This window comes from Solanum dulcamara, chromosome 7, assembly GCF_947179165.1.
Source record: "Solanum dulcamara chromosome 7, daSolDulc1.2, whole genome shotgun sequence".
Classification (NCBI taxonomy): domain Eukaryota; kingdom Viridiplantae; phylum Streptophyta; class Magnoliopsida; order Solanales; family Solanaceae; genus Solanum; species Solanum dulcamara.
The window spans coordinates 10,574,094-10,590,564 of record NC_077243.1 but is presented as its reverse complement, the minus strand read 5'-3'; the positions used below and the strand labels follow the sequence as shown (position 1 = coordinate 10,590,564).

At 29.4% G+C, this 16,471-nt stretch overlaps 1 protein-coding gene across 3 annotated transcripts; it reads right to left on the bottom strand.

The window, feature by feature from the left end:
• Nucleotides 1-865: 865 nt before the first annotated feature.
• LOC129896557 (protein STICHEL-like 2) lies at nt 866-7,758 on the bottom strand. Of its 3 annotated transcripts, XM_055972491.1 has the most exons (9): nt 7,427-7,758; nt 7,079-7,149; nt 5,166-6,822; nt 4,849-5,068; nt 3,792-3,974; nt 3,465-3,683; nt 2,044-2,752; nt 1,461-1,512; nt 866-1,241 (listed from the first exon to the last, which is right to left on the bottom strand). In XM_055972491.1, exons 3-9 carry the CDS (start codon nt 6,753-6,755, stop codon nt 1,170-1,172), a joined length of 3,045 nt encoding a protein of 1,014 aa, XP_055828466.1. In that variant the 5' UTR covers nt 6,756-6,822; nt 7,079-7,149; nt 7,427-7,758; the 3' UTR covers nt 866-1,169. The 3 variants fall into 3 exon arrangements, with proteins under 3 accessions (XP_055828466.1, XP_055828464.1, XP_055828465.1); XM_055972489.1 differs by having other exon boundaries at nt 7,079-7,758; XM_055972490.1 differs by lacking the exon at nt 7,079-7,149 and having other exon boundaries at nt 7,190-7,758.
• Between the last annotated feature and the right edge of the window lie 8,713 nt (nt 7,759-16,471).

Here is a 16,471-nt window from a genome sequence, read left to right as displayed (position 1 = left end):
AGCCACTATATTCCTTCAGAGTAATTTCATTTTTTAAAAATTTATTTATATACCAAATATTTTTACCTAATGAATTAAGTTGAATTTGTTATTATAAAATAATAATAATTAAACTATAGTCAGAGGAGATATTATTTAAACTAGAATATTCCTTATCAGTTCAATGTGATTAGCCACTATATATTATACAACGCTACTACTAAATTTTAAAGCCATTTGGCAGGAATGTTTTTTTCCTTATTAAAAGAAGAATATATAATGAAAATAGTAAGAAAATCTTAGGGGAACCATTCAATCCAAAATATTTATATTTGTTTTAAGTACGAAAAAATTAATATTTGTTGTATTTAACGTAATCATACTTGCCATCTATGGAAAACAGAAGAATTTTAGGAGAAATTCTACTATGTAATAAAAAGCAAAAACAGATGTTTATGTCTTTATTTAAAGTTTGTTTTAATATTATTACTTGCATGAATACTTTTAGTAACGTTGGAAATTAATAGAGTAAACTTTTTACAAAATGGTTAACGTTGTGCCGTGTCCTACAAGGTATAACTGGTCCCTATATATGCAATAATCACTCTATCAATTTTTTATATTACATTTCACGTTTTTTATTGTATTAATAAAAAAATAAAAATAAAAACTTGACGCCATTAGATATTTGGAAACTCTTTATAATTGACGTAAAACATACTCCATTTTGCCCTTAACCCCCAAAAGAATAATACTCCCAACTAAAAAGTGAGTCACATATTGTGTTCATGTGAATTAGTTGTACTTGTAATAACTAAATACTATCAAGAGGGGACCTAAATAGTTGAACCAAAATAAATCAGGAAAAGGATTTATATAACAAAGATAAATGGACCACTCATTTGATATTACTGAAATGAGCCAAGAAAACAAATAGACATTAGTTTATAGACCACAGAAACCACAGCTTAAATTTGATACATATATAGTGAAGGAGACCAAGATACCCTCAGACTGTATATACACAGTTAATTCAACAGTTACTCTGAAGAGGAATACTGTGAAGGAAAATGTCGGTGAACTTCTGTTAGTGCTAAGTGTAACTAAAAATGCTTACTTAAATCATGAAAATGGATCAAAGTTATCTTGCACCATCATTTGTTTTCACAGTTATGTTATATAGACAATTGCTAGTTTGCAGCAGAATAAGGTAGAATCCATTCTTGGGGTTGATTTTCATGTTGATGTCTCAGCTGCAAAGCCTGCATTCATCAAGCATTATTGGTTAGTAGTCTGAAATTTCGGATGTATGGAGATGTTGATCTTACATATACTTCTAAATTATAATTTCAATCAGCAATGTAAATAGCAAAGGAATCAAAATGGTTACGCCAAAATATATGTGGGAAAATGTTTTAGAAGGAACAATTAGATGCAAGCATGCATCTACAGAATGTTTAATAATAAGGTACAACGGTTACCTTCCTGAAGGGTAATAGAGCAGTTCTCCAATACGACCTTGATTCCTTGGAACTGTTGAAAAAGAGAAATGTGACGTTCTATACTTAAATTTAATGTTGGGAAACAAGAACATAACATACAGGGCTTAAGTGGTGACATCCTTCTTGACAAAAGCAGTTCAAATCCTAGAAAGATTCATGCACAAAATAGTTAGGCAGTTGGAAGTTTTTATTAATCAGGCATTGCTACAGACTATGGACTACTCTTTCATTGAACAGGAACTTTGCAACCATGAACTAAATCATATATTTCACTTCAGGATTTCTCAAAATAAATTGCCTAACATTCAACAAGGAATCATGCAGGTCCTGGCGCTCCTTATAATACCTGTCCACTACCAATTACATATTGAGATTTATGTTACAATACCAGTATGAATTTGGCAACATTTGTTGTGGGTTTTACACACATGTAATAGCAGACTAAAAATTGAGATCACAAATAGATAACTTTTCGAAGGAAGATCATACATAGGATTATTGAACAGTACTTGTATTAAGAAAAAATCTTGGGAAAATTTATTTTGAGATGAAAGATACTTACAGATCTGGATTCCCAGAAGAGCGATTATTTAAACTGCTGCAAGGATTGTGGCTTTGACAAGGTGTCTTGCAGGGAATGGATAAAACCAAATTGCTTTGTGGTTCGGTAATCGAAAAAGTCATATGAGAAGCATTCGATGACCTTGATCTCTTTAGAAGTCCTACTGTTCTAGGAAAACAGCTTGGTTTTTTCTCTGACTCTATGGTAAATAAATCCCGGCATCTGCAAGTACTTCTCTCTTTCAAACAATCTGTTTCTAACTGATGTGTTTGCAGGGAACCATCTGTTAATAATATCTGAGGTGTATCTGATCCAATGCTTAGTGCATTTCCATCACTGTTTCTTATGGTCATAATTTCTCTACCATGACAACATATTTGAGAGTTTTGAGATAAACACTCAGAGGAACATGTTTCAACAACTTTATCCACCATTATGACTCTTTTAGAAGCAGAATCAGAGTTCTCCGATGCATCAATTCTACGTTCCATCTTGGAATGTGGTTTACCAAATGAACAATTAAAAAGTCTATAAGAAAGCCTTTTCACTCTGGAATACTTTTTTGGGAACCAACCGGGTACAAGACTGACTCTGATCTCCACATTGCAACATAGTGTTCGCTTAAGTGCATTCGCAATGGGTTTCCACAATTTCTCAGCCTTTGACATGTCTTTGGGGCAATAGAACTCCAGTTCAGCAATTGCCAAACCTGGACCATGGATTGGAACAAATTTATGACTGAAAGAAAAAGGTTGAAATGTGTAACCGGACATTCAATAGACTAATAAAGCATCTGGTTTTCTTGTAATAAGTATACTATTTTGACATCGTGAAGTTGGAGAAACAATCAAAGAGGAACAAAAACTTGAACTCAAAACTATGCTTTACTCGCAATACCTATCTATTTTCCCTTCCTTGGACTCAAGATTTATGGTCAAATGGAATTACATAAATATAAAGAATTAGGTGAATAGGAGGCTCAAAGGCGTCAAGAGCTTGAATATGCTGTCAAAAGGACAAATGGAAACAGAAAAGCTATAGGGATCATTACCCATGGAAAGCACATTTGGTGCCTTGGGAGCGTCTCCAAGTGGGAGTAGTGAGGAGGATAGAAGGACAAACGTGATCCATCTCTTAAAGATATAAAATTCCAGCTCAATTTTATTACAGGAAATCATCATGGAGGAGGTCCAACTCAAAAGCTGTCCCATATTGAAACTTCTTTAGATTAAAGGTGGTTTACGAACCTCAGTATTTGAAGTATCAACATTTACAAAAATACGACACATATTTGGCTAAAGTTATACACGGGTTTGAAGAAAAGAATGTAATCAGGTAAAGAGAGACCTATGTATTCACAGAGATGGCAAAGCTAAAGATACATATGATGCAATAAACAAGTAAAGCAAGGGAACTGTTACCTTGCTTAAGACAAATAGATGACAACTTCCCTCTTCTCAAAAGGTTTGCAAGGGAATTGGATTCACAAATTTCAGTAGTTTTATACCATATAGAAGCCAGAGTTTCTTTATCATCCTGCATTCCCCTTTTGCAAGACTCCATGCTTTCACAAGCGCAACTTGTAAGGTGCTTTAAACTCTCACTTGTTGATGATGTACTACAAGGATGACCATCAGGATCTGACACAACGAAAACAAAATTCCACTCCAATTAACTTGATGAATATAAAAATTAGGCTTGTCCCAAACACGATAAGTATAGGAGAGTGTCACGCAAGTCATCGCCACCTTGTTCGTATATCATTCTCAAGCACGAATTTCCATCTTTGGTATCGACTGAAGAACCCGCTGAGCTTAATTGTAGAAGTGCAGCAGTCAGCCATGTTGTTTGATTTTTTGACATTCTCAATTGTTTTTCTGTCTCAGAGAGTACTTTGAGTGCATGACCAAGTTGCTGTTTCTCAGCTTCAGCTAAGATATTAGGTAATAAAAATGCAATATTTTAGATATAACAGTCTTCCAAGACAACGAAAAAGTGGAGCACCACCATAGAGAGATTATTTAAAACACAACCTTAAGACTTTCAGAATAAAAAATGTCGAGTTGAACGGTTCGAATTTTTTGTTTCACACCTATAAGGTATAATTAGTTCTAAACTTTTAATTAAAGAACATCATCACATAAAGTAGATGAGTAAGAGCAAAGAATTATCAGACAATAGGGAAAAATAAAGATGAATCAAGCAGCAAAACGAAGATTACAACTCTGAATTATAATGAAAATGGATAGAATTAAGCAGATAATTCGCTTGGTTCTCACTTATTCAAAAACTTTATCTGCCAAATTCCCTAAAGTAGTATTAAGGTAGCAAGCGGTCCACCAAAAAGGATTTTAGTCAAGAGGTACACTCTGGTCACTATGATAATTTGCAGAATGGGATAGAATGTATGCTTCAGCACTGCTTGAAAATATTTCACACCAACAGTCTATATGATCACACAATTTGCCAGATGATTTTGGACGGAAACATTAATTTTAACACTGAATGAATATGACACTTGCAAGATAAATGTCCATTTTCATCACAAAACTTAAAAAATGAAGTAGGTACTGAAAGCTAAGTTAAACCAAACTATTGAAGCCACAAGCAACCTTAAAGATGATTTGGAGCTAGTACACCTCATCAGTGGCCACTGATCCCAGATGATACCACTCAAGTAATCAGCCATCATCCAAAGAAAAAGAACTTATTCGCAAAAACGAAGAAGCAAGTAGGACAATAAAACTGGCAAAATATGCTTTGCAACACATGAAAGAACGAATAACAATAGAACGTTATACTTACAAATGTGTTCGCTGAATAGCCTGTCTTTGACTTCACAAGTACTTCTCTGACATTTTCCAGCAAGAATGTCCATTATTAGATTAGCCAGCTGTGACACCAATTGCATGGGATCTATTCTTGATCTCATTAGCTCTCTGGCTCTTTTAACTGTATTTGAAGTGTCAGATGACAATGCCAGATGAAGCAACTCCAGCAGTTCATCATCAGATACAGCTCCAATCTGCAGAGAAGATGAATGGACAGCATTAATTCTTGTTACTTCAATAAAACTAGGATATAGAAAAGGAAACACAGGAAAGTAGCAAATGAACACCTACTAGCTCATAGACTAAAGGCATCGTTATTCTTTTCCCAAGCAAACTTAGCTGCTCAAGCATTATCTCTCCATCTCGAAGTGAACCATTTGATTTACAAGCAATGAAATCCAAAGCGTCCTGGTTAAAATCGATTCCTTCATCCTCACAAATTTCATGTAACCTGTTAGAAATATCTACTTCTTTTATTTTGGAAAAATGATATTTCTGGGACAGGGATACAGCACTTCGAGGCAGCTTATCAAGGTCAGGGGTGATCATTATGAAGATCACATTCCGAGACAATTCTTCCAAGTGATTTAAAATCCTTGTCCATGTTTCCTCTCGCAAGAAGTGGCACTCATCAATTATAAAAATCTTAAATTTGGATGAAACCGGAGGTGTCAATGCATTCTTGACAAGTAATCTAACTCTCTCCATTTTATTGATTTTCAATGAATCTACTTCTTTAACATCCCTGCTTCTTCCTGAGAAATAGAGAACGCAATCCCTGCAGAGGCCACATGGTCTCTCAGCATCAGGAGAAAGACAATTTAATGCAGCTGCAAATATTCTTGATGCGCATGTTTTACCCGTACCACGAGGACCATGAAACAGGTAGAATGGATTTATCCGCCCACTAGAGATTGCATTCGACAGAGACCTTGATACCACATTCTGTCCAACCATTTCACTGAATGATTTTGGCCTGAACTTTTGACTGAGATTTCTAGGACTTTCTGAATGTGAAGCAATTCCATTATTATCTTGAGCCGAGCTTCTTCTTTGTAAGGCTAATAGTCTCTCACCTATTCCTGCAGACAGAAGTGGACGCTCTTCCATATGTGTAAGAGGACTTGATCCCCTAAACTTTGGGGTGCCTAACCAGCAGGAGCTAATTCCACATCCACCATGATCAGATTCCACATTGTCAACATCTTCATTACCATACAATGAAATGACATGGTTTGAGCTTTCGATTGGAGCATCACTTACAGAAAAGTAGGGACTACCTAAACGACCCAAGACATCACCAGCTGTTGTTCTAGATGATCTAGTATGTTTTTTATGTTTGCAATTCTTTTTTGTTGCATAATAAACTGCATCTTTTGCCTGCACTGCACCTTCATTTGATTCTTTACTGGAACCATTGCCCTCCTCCCAGGCGTTGGAAGGTGTTGTACAAGTCATTGCCATTCCTTGATCCCTGTAAGGATGACCTAATCTTTTACTTGATGATCTATTTCCTCTTTCCATCTCATTTGGTTGGCATATGTTAGACATTTCGACGTTCCCATTCCAAAGTTCCATTTGAGGCGAAACCAACTGCGATTTGAAATTCCCCATATTGCAGTTAAGCTCCTGATCCCCTGCATATTCCTCCCGGTTGGCATACAAAACAAAGCCATTTTGCCCTAGGGCACTGCTATCCTCATTATAGCCTACTTCTTGTCTATTTTCAAATCCTAAAGTAATTGCATTACTTGAATGATCAACCATTGTGGAGAACTTGCTGATTGAATTCGTGGTTGGATCCCTAAGTGACTTCACTCTTCTTAGTGCAACCAGCGTTTTCGATATGGGAACATCAACTGAATGCCTTCTCCCATCCATCACTCAAAATTTATCAATATAACTGAAGATTTTCGAATTGCGCAGAAAACAATGCTGTAGTTTTTACCTAGAAATCAACAAGAACAAACAAAACTAAAGTTTTTTCTATTGCTTCACAATGAACTAAAGAATCAAACTTTCCGGTATATACAGGAAGAGAAAACAAGCAAAAGTGTAAAGTCCCAAAAAGGGTATTCAAAAATTGATAGAAACAGCATCTTTCAAACATCTAGAGAGAAAGAAAAAAGGTGCTTTTCAATACCCAAACAAAATATTTCAAAATGATCTCAACTCACAAAAATGAAGTACATTGTAGTAAGTACCTTTCAACTGTGACAAAGACCTCAAACAAAAAGAAAATCAAAACTCCATTTCCCATTTTCACCTGTAAACACTAAAACAACAGAAAATAGAAGAGAAATAAGAAAACATACCTTTAGTATATATTACAAAGAAACCAAGTAACAGTCAACATGAGCACATTCCCATACGTATACATCGAAATACTCATACCCTTTGAAAAGTATAACCCTCTTTCGCTCAACCCAAAACAATACTACTTTTATATAGAGACGAATCTTTCAGTTCAAATTAAATGCTTAAACAAATACTTTTATAACCCAAAAAACGACAAATTTAAAAGAAAACAGACACATGAAAACACAGAAAACCTGTGGATTGAAGAAGAAGCAAAATTTAAAAAATATGGGCTTCGAAGTTCACGAGATTTGACCCATTGAAGTCCAGAAAAACAACAGAGAGAGGGAGAGACTATTGGTTGTTCTTGGGATAAGGAGATGAGTGGCAAAGTAGTAAATGTAGTTAATATATAGGGGTGAGTTGATAAAACACGCCATCACATTGAATAGAGCAGTGGAAAGAGAGGCGACGTGTACAGAAGCATGTCAAATAATTTTTCAGAAATTCTACTGTAACTCTTTGTGTTTTGCAGAGAAAGAAGGTGCTGAGAGGGGTACTTTGGGTATTTCCTACACTGACGGTTTCAGTTAGTTTGGGGCTTGGTGGCTAAAAGCTGTTGCTAGTATTACTGTAGCTGCTGCGTGGGACAAATTTCTTTTGTTTCGGCGTCCGTTCATTTTTATCTCTAATAAAAGGAAATTGTTATACAAATAAACTTTTTTAAATTAATAATTATTCTTTAAAGATATATTTTTTATTACATCTATCTATTTTTTCTCTTTCTCTCTCTCCCTTTTTTTAAATAATAATAAATTATCCTAATTTAAAACTAATTTAAATAGCATCAAAATATTTAAAATTCACATATAATACTTATAATATATTTATATTCAAAATATTTTAATTATATATTCACCATATTTATTAAAATATGCCTATACTATGTATCATAAATTGATTTCAAAATCTATTATAATTATTTTTTATTTTTTCTCTGATTAACAAAATATATTATTATATTAAAAATATTTTAGTTATGTATTCATCATATACATTGAAACATCTCTATAATATGTATAATATATTAAATATAAAATGCATTACAATTAGAATTCAATTATTGTTATTTCAACAAATATAATACATTTCTAACAACATAAATTAATTTGAATAGTAATAGAATATTTGAAATTCACACATAATACTTATAATATATTTGTATTAAAAATGCTTTAGTTATATATTTTCACCACGTACATTCAAACATGTCTATAATATATATAATATATTGAATTCAAAATGTATTACACTTATCGTTTATATTTTTTTTAATTGTATTAGAAATGCATTATATATGTATTTATATAAAAGAATATTTAATTTAAAAAAGAATAAAAGCATTATTGTTATAATATTTAATTTAAAATTAAGTTTAAATTAGAATAATTAATTATTATTTTTAAAAGAGAAAGAGAAAAAAAATGGATAGGAAAAATCGGAAGAAAAAAAAGAGAAGAAGAGAGAGAAAAGAAAAAGAGCAAGAAAAAAAAAGGGCAAATACGGAATAGAGAGAGTGGTTGATTTTTTACTCTTTTTTTTTTTTATTTCGAACAAGAAAATTACTGTTGTTTTTTATAAAGGTGTGACATGTATTAAAATTCATAATTAATCATATATACTTTATTATTTAAATAATATAAAATGATTTACAATAACAAAAATATTTATAAAGTCTACTTTTTTTATAAACATTGTATTAAGTCAAACGATACTACATGGAATAGAACTAAGGGAGGACAATATTTATATTAATTATAATATAATTTTAGATTTTAATAAATAATTTGACAAATAAAGTAATTAATATCAAAAATAAAATACGAAGAATTTTTTTTCTTGATATATTAAAATTGATAAGCAAAAATAAAAATATATTTTTCAAATACTAGACAGGAAAACTAAAGTGAATGAAGGGAGTATTTAGTGATTTATTTAGGGAAAAATTACGCGACATGGCAAATTCGTCTGCTATATTACACATTTAGAGTATGATTTGAAAATAATTATGGCTCGCAACAAACATAGTTATTTATATATGCGGTATAGCAAATTTTGCTTGCAGATATACAAATATATATGTATATATCAGTTATCATTATACAAATTTTCTGATAAATATACATATACAATTCACATCTCTTTCGCCTTTCTCCTCCATTTCTCGATCTCGCTCGCCTCTCTCCTCCCCTCTCTCAATCTCGCTTGCCACATAAATACATATGTATATTAGTTACATATATATAATTTTTTGATAAAATATACATATATAATTCGACAGAAATATATATAAAATTCGCCTCTCGCTCGCCTCTCTCCTTCCTCTCTCCATCTCACTCGCCTCTCTCCTCCTCTCTCTCAATCTCGCTTGCCAGATATACAAATACGTATGTATACCAGTATTTGTATATTTTGACATACAAATAATTCGTGAATATAACGTTTGTATAATTCGCTATATCATTTGTATAATAGCAAATTTTTTATTTACCATTATAAGTAATTAGAAAAATTATCCCATATGAAATAATTATGCTTAAAAAGATTTATCATATCTGGAAATTCTCTTTATTTATTGGGACACCACTTTCTAGATTTTGAAAAGGAAAAAGAATTAATGTATTACTCTCGTTTCAAAATACTTATCTTGAGTTTTATTTATAATAAAAATTATTACTTACTTAGAAGGGGAATTGTACTATTTAAATTTTATTAATGTATTAAGTTAAAAATTATTTTTATTAAATATTTATTTTATTGAGATCTTTGTAGTCATCATGAAAAATTAATCAGTTTTTTTTTATTCTTAAAAGATATTATTTTTGAATATTACAAACAACTAAATAAAGTAAAAAATTAATGAAGACAAACACTCTTTTTGTTTATTTTTAATTGTCATGTTACATTTTTTAAGAGTCAATTTGACTAACTTTCAAAACTTAGATTACATAAATTTGATTTCTAAAATAAAAATTTAGACATTAAAAAAATATACGAAAATGACTATAAATTACCCTTTTTCATATTTTTATGATAAAAAATACATCTTAAAATATTTATCAAAGTTAATATAGTTTGGCTCATAAAATAAAAACTATGACAAATAATAATAAATAAAGACAATACTCCCTCAATTACATATTAAGTGAATTTGTGAGGGATGCACACAAATTAAGAAAAACAATCAAGGACATAATTTGAATCATACTTTATACTATTACTCTTTGTAAAATTATAAATATAACTTTGCAAGTAGTGTGAATTATTTTCTAGAAAATATAAAACTTCAATAAATGGAAGGGCAAATATGAAAAAAGTTTCAAACATCTCTTTTGAACTTTGAGCAATTCAATTATTTTGAACAATGAAAATATCTCAAAAATTTACTTAATATAAAATAGAGGAAGTATATCTTAAGACATAAATAAAAATAAAAATAATTAAAAATTTCTCCTAACTAATATTTTTAAAGAAGGTGTAAAAGATATGATAGGAGTAGATAATTTGAGGAGGAGTACTCAAAATTCAAAACGTCAATAATGGGGTAATTTACACCCTAATTAAAGTGCACTTTGTTAGGTGGGCTATTTGTTAATCCCTTCCACCTTATTTATGTCATAGTTTGATTGGGTATAGAGTTTAAGATTAAAAGATTTTTTAAAAAATTTGTGATCTTTTAAGAATAAAATAAAAAAATTAAACTAACTAATTAATAAGATGTTACTTTTTTTTTAAAAAAATACATAAGAATGTACTAATATACATTCTAATTAATGTGCACTTTTTGATTTCTTGATTTCACATACAGACATAATTAAATGGTTTTTGATTTTAGATAAAATTTAAACTATGAAAATGAACCTATAATATTGTAGACTTGCTTTACTGCCAAAAGCTTACACAACCTAAAACAAATTAATTTTTGAATGCTTGTTATATATATGGGCTTAGCTAGAATGCTAGATAGGATTCACTTTTTGTAGTAAATAATTTACTTGTAGGATATCATATTTTAATGAATTGATGTTTTTCTTTTGTTGTCTGCACTTTTTTCATAATAATAATGTTTCTTCACCATCAAACTATGTTATTCATTAAGTCTAATATAAATAATTTGTTTGATACTTTTTTAAAGTCTAAGACAATACAAAAAAAAAAAAAAAAAAATATGTACGTAATAAAAATAAATCAGAATTATCCTTTTTTTCTAATTAAATTTTCAATATTTTTAAATCTAAAATAATTACTATCTTTATTTTTAAAAAGTATTCGAGAAGGATCAAAAGAATAATATTAACAAATTATCCTTTAAATAATCTCTTTTTAAAAAGAGTATTACACTCTCTCAATAATTAATTCATTTATATAGACTCGAGAGAATATTATTAAAAGATCATATTAAATGACGACAAATCAATATTAAAGAAAATAAGTCGAGACAGGAAGAAGATGGAGGTTAAGGGCGAGTTGGACATGCCATCGGAAATTATAATTTCAAACCATAATATAAAATTAGATTGATATGAAGTTACACTTTATTTGAACGTGCAGTTTATATTTTTTTAAGTTGTATTTCTCATGAATATAAAATAAATCTACAAAGTCGTGAAAATTATCAAAAATTTCTCATTTTTATACAATATTACTAAATGAGCAAATAAAAGTTAATAAACTAGATATCGAAATATTTTAAAATGTCGCATTGATAACTCACATATTACCATTATCCTTTTATAAATAAATATTTGCGATTACAAACTTTTGAATACACATAATTTTATAAAGCTTCATCAGTCAATAATAATAATAACTAGTTGTTCTTTAATATAATTCTTTCACATAGTACATAAAATCTCTTTACTTTAAACATGAATCTTTTTTTTAAAAATAATTAAAACAATGAATTTTTTTATACAAAATATAAACTTATAGATCAAGTTTTATATTTTTTAAAAATTAAATATCAAATTATTTTTTTTAGAAAATTTAGAATTTAAAACATGACTAAATTATATATTCACACATTAATTTGAAATAATAATTTGATATCTTATGTACAAACAAAAATGAAAGCTAAGTTTCAAACACCTCTAATTAAAGAAACACAAAAATAGAAGTGCAAGAGACATTTAGGCTATTATTCCCTGAACTTTATGAACACCATGTGCAATAATGATAGAAAACACAAAAATCACAATTTGACGAACAAATCTTATCAACGTCAATTATCATCTACATTATTATCATTAACAGTAGATTTAATTAATTGTAATTGATGGACCAACCATAATTAACAGTCATTGCCATTGTCTCGTTTATGAAAGAACGATCCAAATAGGACAAATTCATGTTATTATTTGATTTGACTAGCTAATCTCCGGAACTAACTTAAATTAGACTAATTTAATATTTTAAATTTAAAATGTAAACATTAAAAAACTATAAAAAAATACTATATGTTGTGATTCTTCTTTAATATTAATATAATTTTAAAAAATATCTAAAAATATTAATTAAAATCTATGTAGCTTGACTCTGAAAAAGTAAAAATGTAAAATAAAAGTGAATGAAAAAAGCATGATATAAAAAGACGTGATGATGGATAAATATTTATTGTATACAAAAATTACACCAAATCAACTTATTTTTAGTATAAATAAATAATTTAGTAAAGTAAGAATATATATTAATTAATTATGATTAATAATTAAGTGATAAATATGCATATGATTAACTAAGGTCTAGAATCTAGTCAAAGGCAAGTATAGATATTTTTTGACTATATTTATTTCATGCCTTTTTGTTGCTTTCTCTGTCCATGTTATTTTTTCAAAGTATTTCTGACTTGACATTTAAAGTCTAACCCCTCCTACAGTAGCCTCGGGAATCATCCTGCTTTTCCCATATTTTTTGCTTTTCTTATTCACAAATGTCAAGTAGGGTTAGAGCTAAGGTTATCGATAAAGATTTAATTTATAAATATATTAAATTGTTAAAAAATATTAAATATTAATTAATTGATTATTGATAAAGTTGTAGGATTAATCATTAATATTATACATGAAAATTTATCAAATCACTTACAAATAAAATCTAATAGAATATTTCAAAAAAATATTAAGTAATTTTGCACCTAAATATTAAGTTACATATAATTGATTGACTATAATCTATCAGTTTAGAAATAAGTATTAGTAGTACACGATGTTCGAAAGATTAATTGCAAGTAGAAAATAACATGCATAACATCCAACACAAAAGAAATCAATCGATTTTATATTATATGCACAACGTACCCTAGATAATATAATATATATAATGAATCTATAAAAATTATCCTCAGATATTCGTGAGTTATCGATTAAGACATTAAAAAAAAACTATAAATCAATACCAAATTAATAATTCAATAAAAAATAAAATCTAAACTGTTAAATCAATAATTGTACATTCTTTTACTCCAAAAGCCTTTTTTCCCTTACATTAATGTGTTTAGGCAACTTTTTTTCAAAAAAAGAAAGGAAGAATTCAAGTCGTTTTTTTAAAATTTCTTCTATTTTTTTAAAATAAAATAATCTTTATCATAAATTTATATTTATAAAATTATCCCTCTTAAATTAGCGCATAACTCTTTTAATTAAATACAAAGATCAAATTTGGAATTTACAAATAACAATTTCTTATCACCATTCACCACCTAACTTCTCTACAATAGAATAACGTGACTCAATATATTTACAGTGCGATTTTGAACGTACTGTTATGCCAAGTGAAATATAGAAAGAAAAAGACATTACAATATAGAGTATAGTATATACTAGTAATAGTTGATGTTGAGAAATTAATTTTGGGCGGCCTATGGAGTGTGACAATTCGCATAAAACTAATTCAGCGGTTGATGAGAATTTATTGGCAGAGGCGCCTTCACTGCGCTCTATTTCTCTACCTCACCCCTAATTTCCTGTTATTATCGATGTTCGATATTTATTTGGGGATTGTATGTATACCACATGAAGGGATTTTATCAAAGAATAATTAGTTAGATTGGTGAATATTTATAAAATTATGCATATTTAAAAATTTATAATAACATGTAATTATAAATATTTATTTATGAAAGGAACGTGGAGATATGTAATTTATTTATTCGGCGTGTTAAGACTTCAAATCATTTATAAAAAGAACATGATAAAAAAAAAATATATGATTTACGAAATTCAAATCACTTCATGTTCAAACAAGTCCTTAATTTTTTTGAATTTCTTCTATGTTCAAAGATCAAACCCGTAATCTTTAATAAAAAAGATAAGAAGTTTCTTGTTCATTCGACCACGATACTCTTTTCATATCGTTGTGCTCTTTTATTATAGTATGTACGATGGTTGGTGGTGAAAGAGTATTATTAGGTTACTTATTATGAAGAAAGCGTTAAGTGGGGAACCAATTGTACACTACTTATCAAAACAAACATGCATCTATGTAGTCCCATTTTACAAAAACAAAAGCTCATCATAATTTTGAACTATAGTACCAACTATATGTGTACAAGGAAAACAAAAGTGGAAAAAAAGACAATAGCATGCGAGTGTCAATTGAGCGGGTTGGTTTAAATTTGGATGAGTCATAATGGGTCAAAATAATAGATTTAATTTTTTAATGAGTTGAAATGGATTAACCTAATAAATGGTTAAGTTAATAACCCGCCCAAACTTAAATAGGTTGGATGGATTGATACCATACCCGTCTAACAAAAAAGGTAAAGTTGTGTCTTTTAATTTTAACTTGAAATTAAGCTTAATACATCAACACTTCTCACTAAATTTTATTTAGATAATCGGATTAAAGTTTGTGCCAATTGAATATTTGAACACATCATCAAATGTTTTTACTATTAACTTTCATTTCATTTTTTCAAAAAGAAGAATTGCGCAAATTCTTTAGTGTCAATTACCGACAAGTTTTTGAAAAATTCGAACTCATAATAATTAATAAAAACAATTCATCATGTATTTGAATGTTTAATTAGAGCAAACAAAAATTTAAACGTCTAAATAAAAATTGCTGATAGATTTAAAAATTATTGTTATATTAAACCTTGAAATTATGACTGCAGTATTATAGTCACTTTAGACTCATGCTATTTTTGACAAGTACGTAGATATTAATGGTAAAAACATAATACTTTTTTACAATGATATACTGTCTATATTCAAAAATTACCCCTGCACCCACTAAAATTATTTTTAAATTCGCGCGCTGATCTCAACGCCCACCCTACATGATATCGATGAGATACCATATACTGATGGAGTATCACAGAGAATTAAGCTCAGTCCTATATGATACCGATATGGTATCAATATACCGAGGGAGTATGACAAAAAATATATTTACTAATTAGTTTAATGAATAAGATTGTGATTTTAATGATTTTTTCTTAATTGTTTTATTTTTATTTCTTAAAAAAAGTGCTCAATCTTATATGATACCGACAAGGTATCAATATATTGTTATGGTATCATTGAAGATTTTAAAAGTGTCTCATTAAGAACTTTCAATATTATGATAATATACGAATATACTGTGGAGTATCATTCATGTAATGTCGAATGACTTAGGAAAAACTTTATGATACCATCACAGTATATATATATGAAACGATCCTTAATGATATCATTCAACATTTGTATGAAACGATCCTTAATGATATCATGCCGGTATATGATGATTTCATGGAGATGTAGCAGAACGATTGAAATAGACATCAATGCTACTATGACAGTATATAGATATACTGTGGTGGTATCATTAAGGACTGAAGCAACCTCAATGATATCGTGTCAGTATATGATACTGCGACGGTATCTTGGTCGCGAATCTCATACTTTGGGGTATGAATTGTAAAGGGGTATTTGTTTGTAATTATTTTGTTTTTATAGGAGCATGAGCTTAGTTTAAAAAGAAAGTTCAATTCATTGATCGACTTAAGAGCCCGTTTGGATTGACTTATAAGCTGATTAAAATAAATTAAGTAAAACATGCACTTAACCGGTCCATTTCAAAAGTATTAGTGCAAAGTTCAAGCCCAATAATTCTAATACAACGCTACTCCTGGTCTGGCCCAGTATGAGCTGCCGCTAAAAGTCCATGTTTAAATGGGCCAGTTCTTGATGTAAGTTTAACTCATATAGCCCAATCATCAAAATGGTCTATCATATAAATACAAGGACTTTCACAGG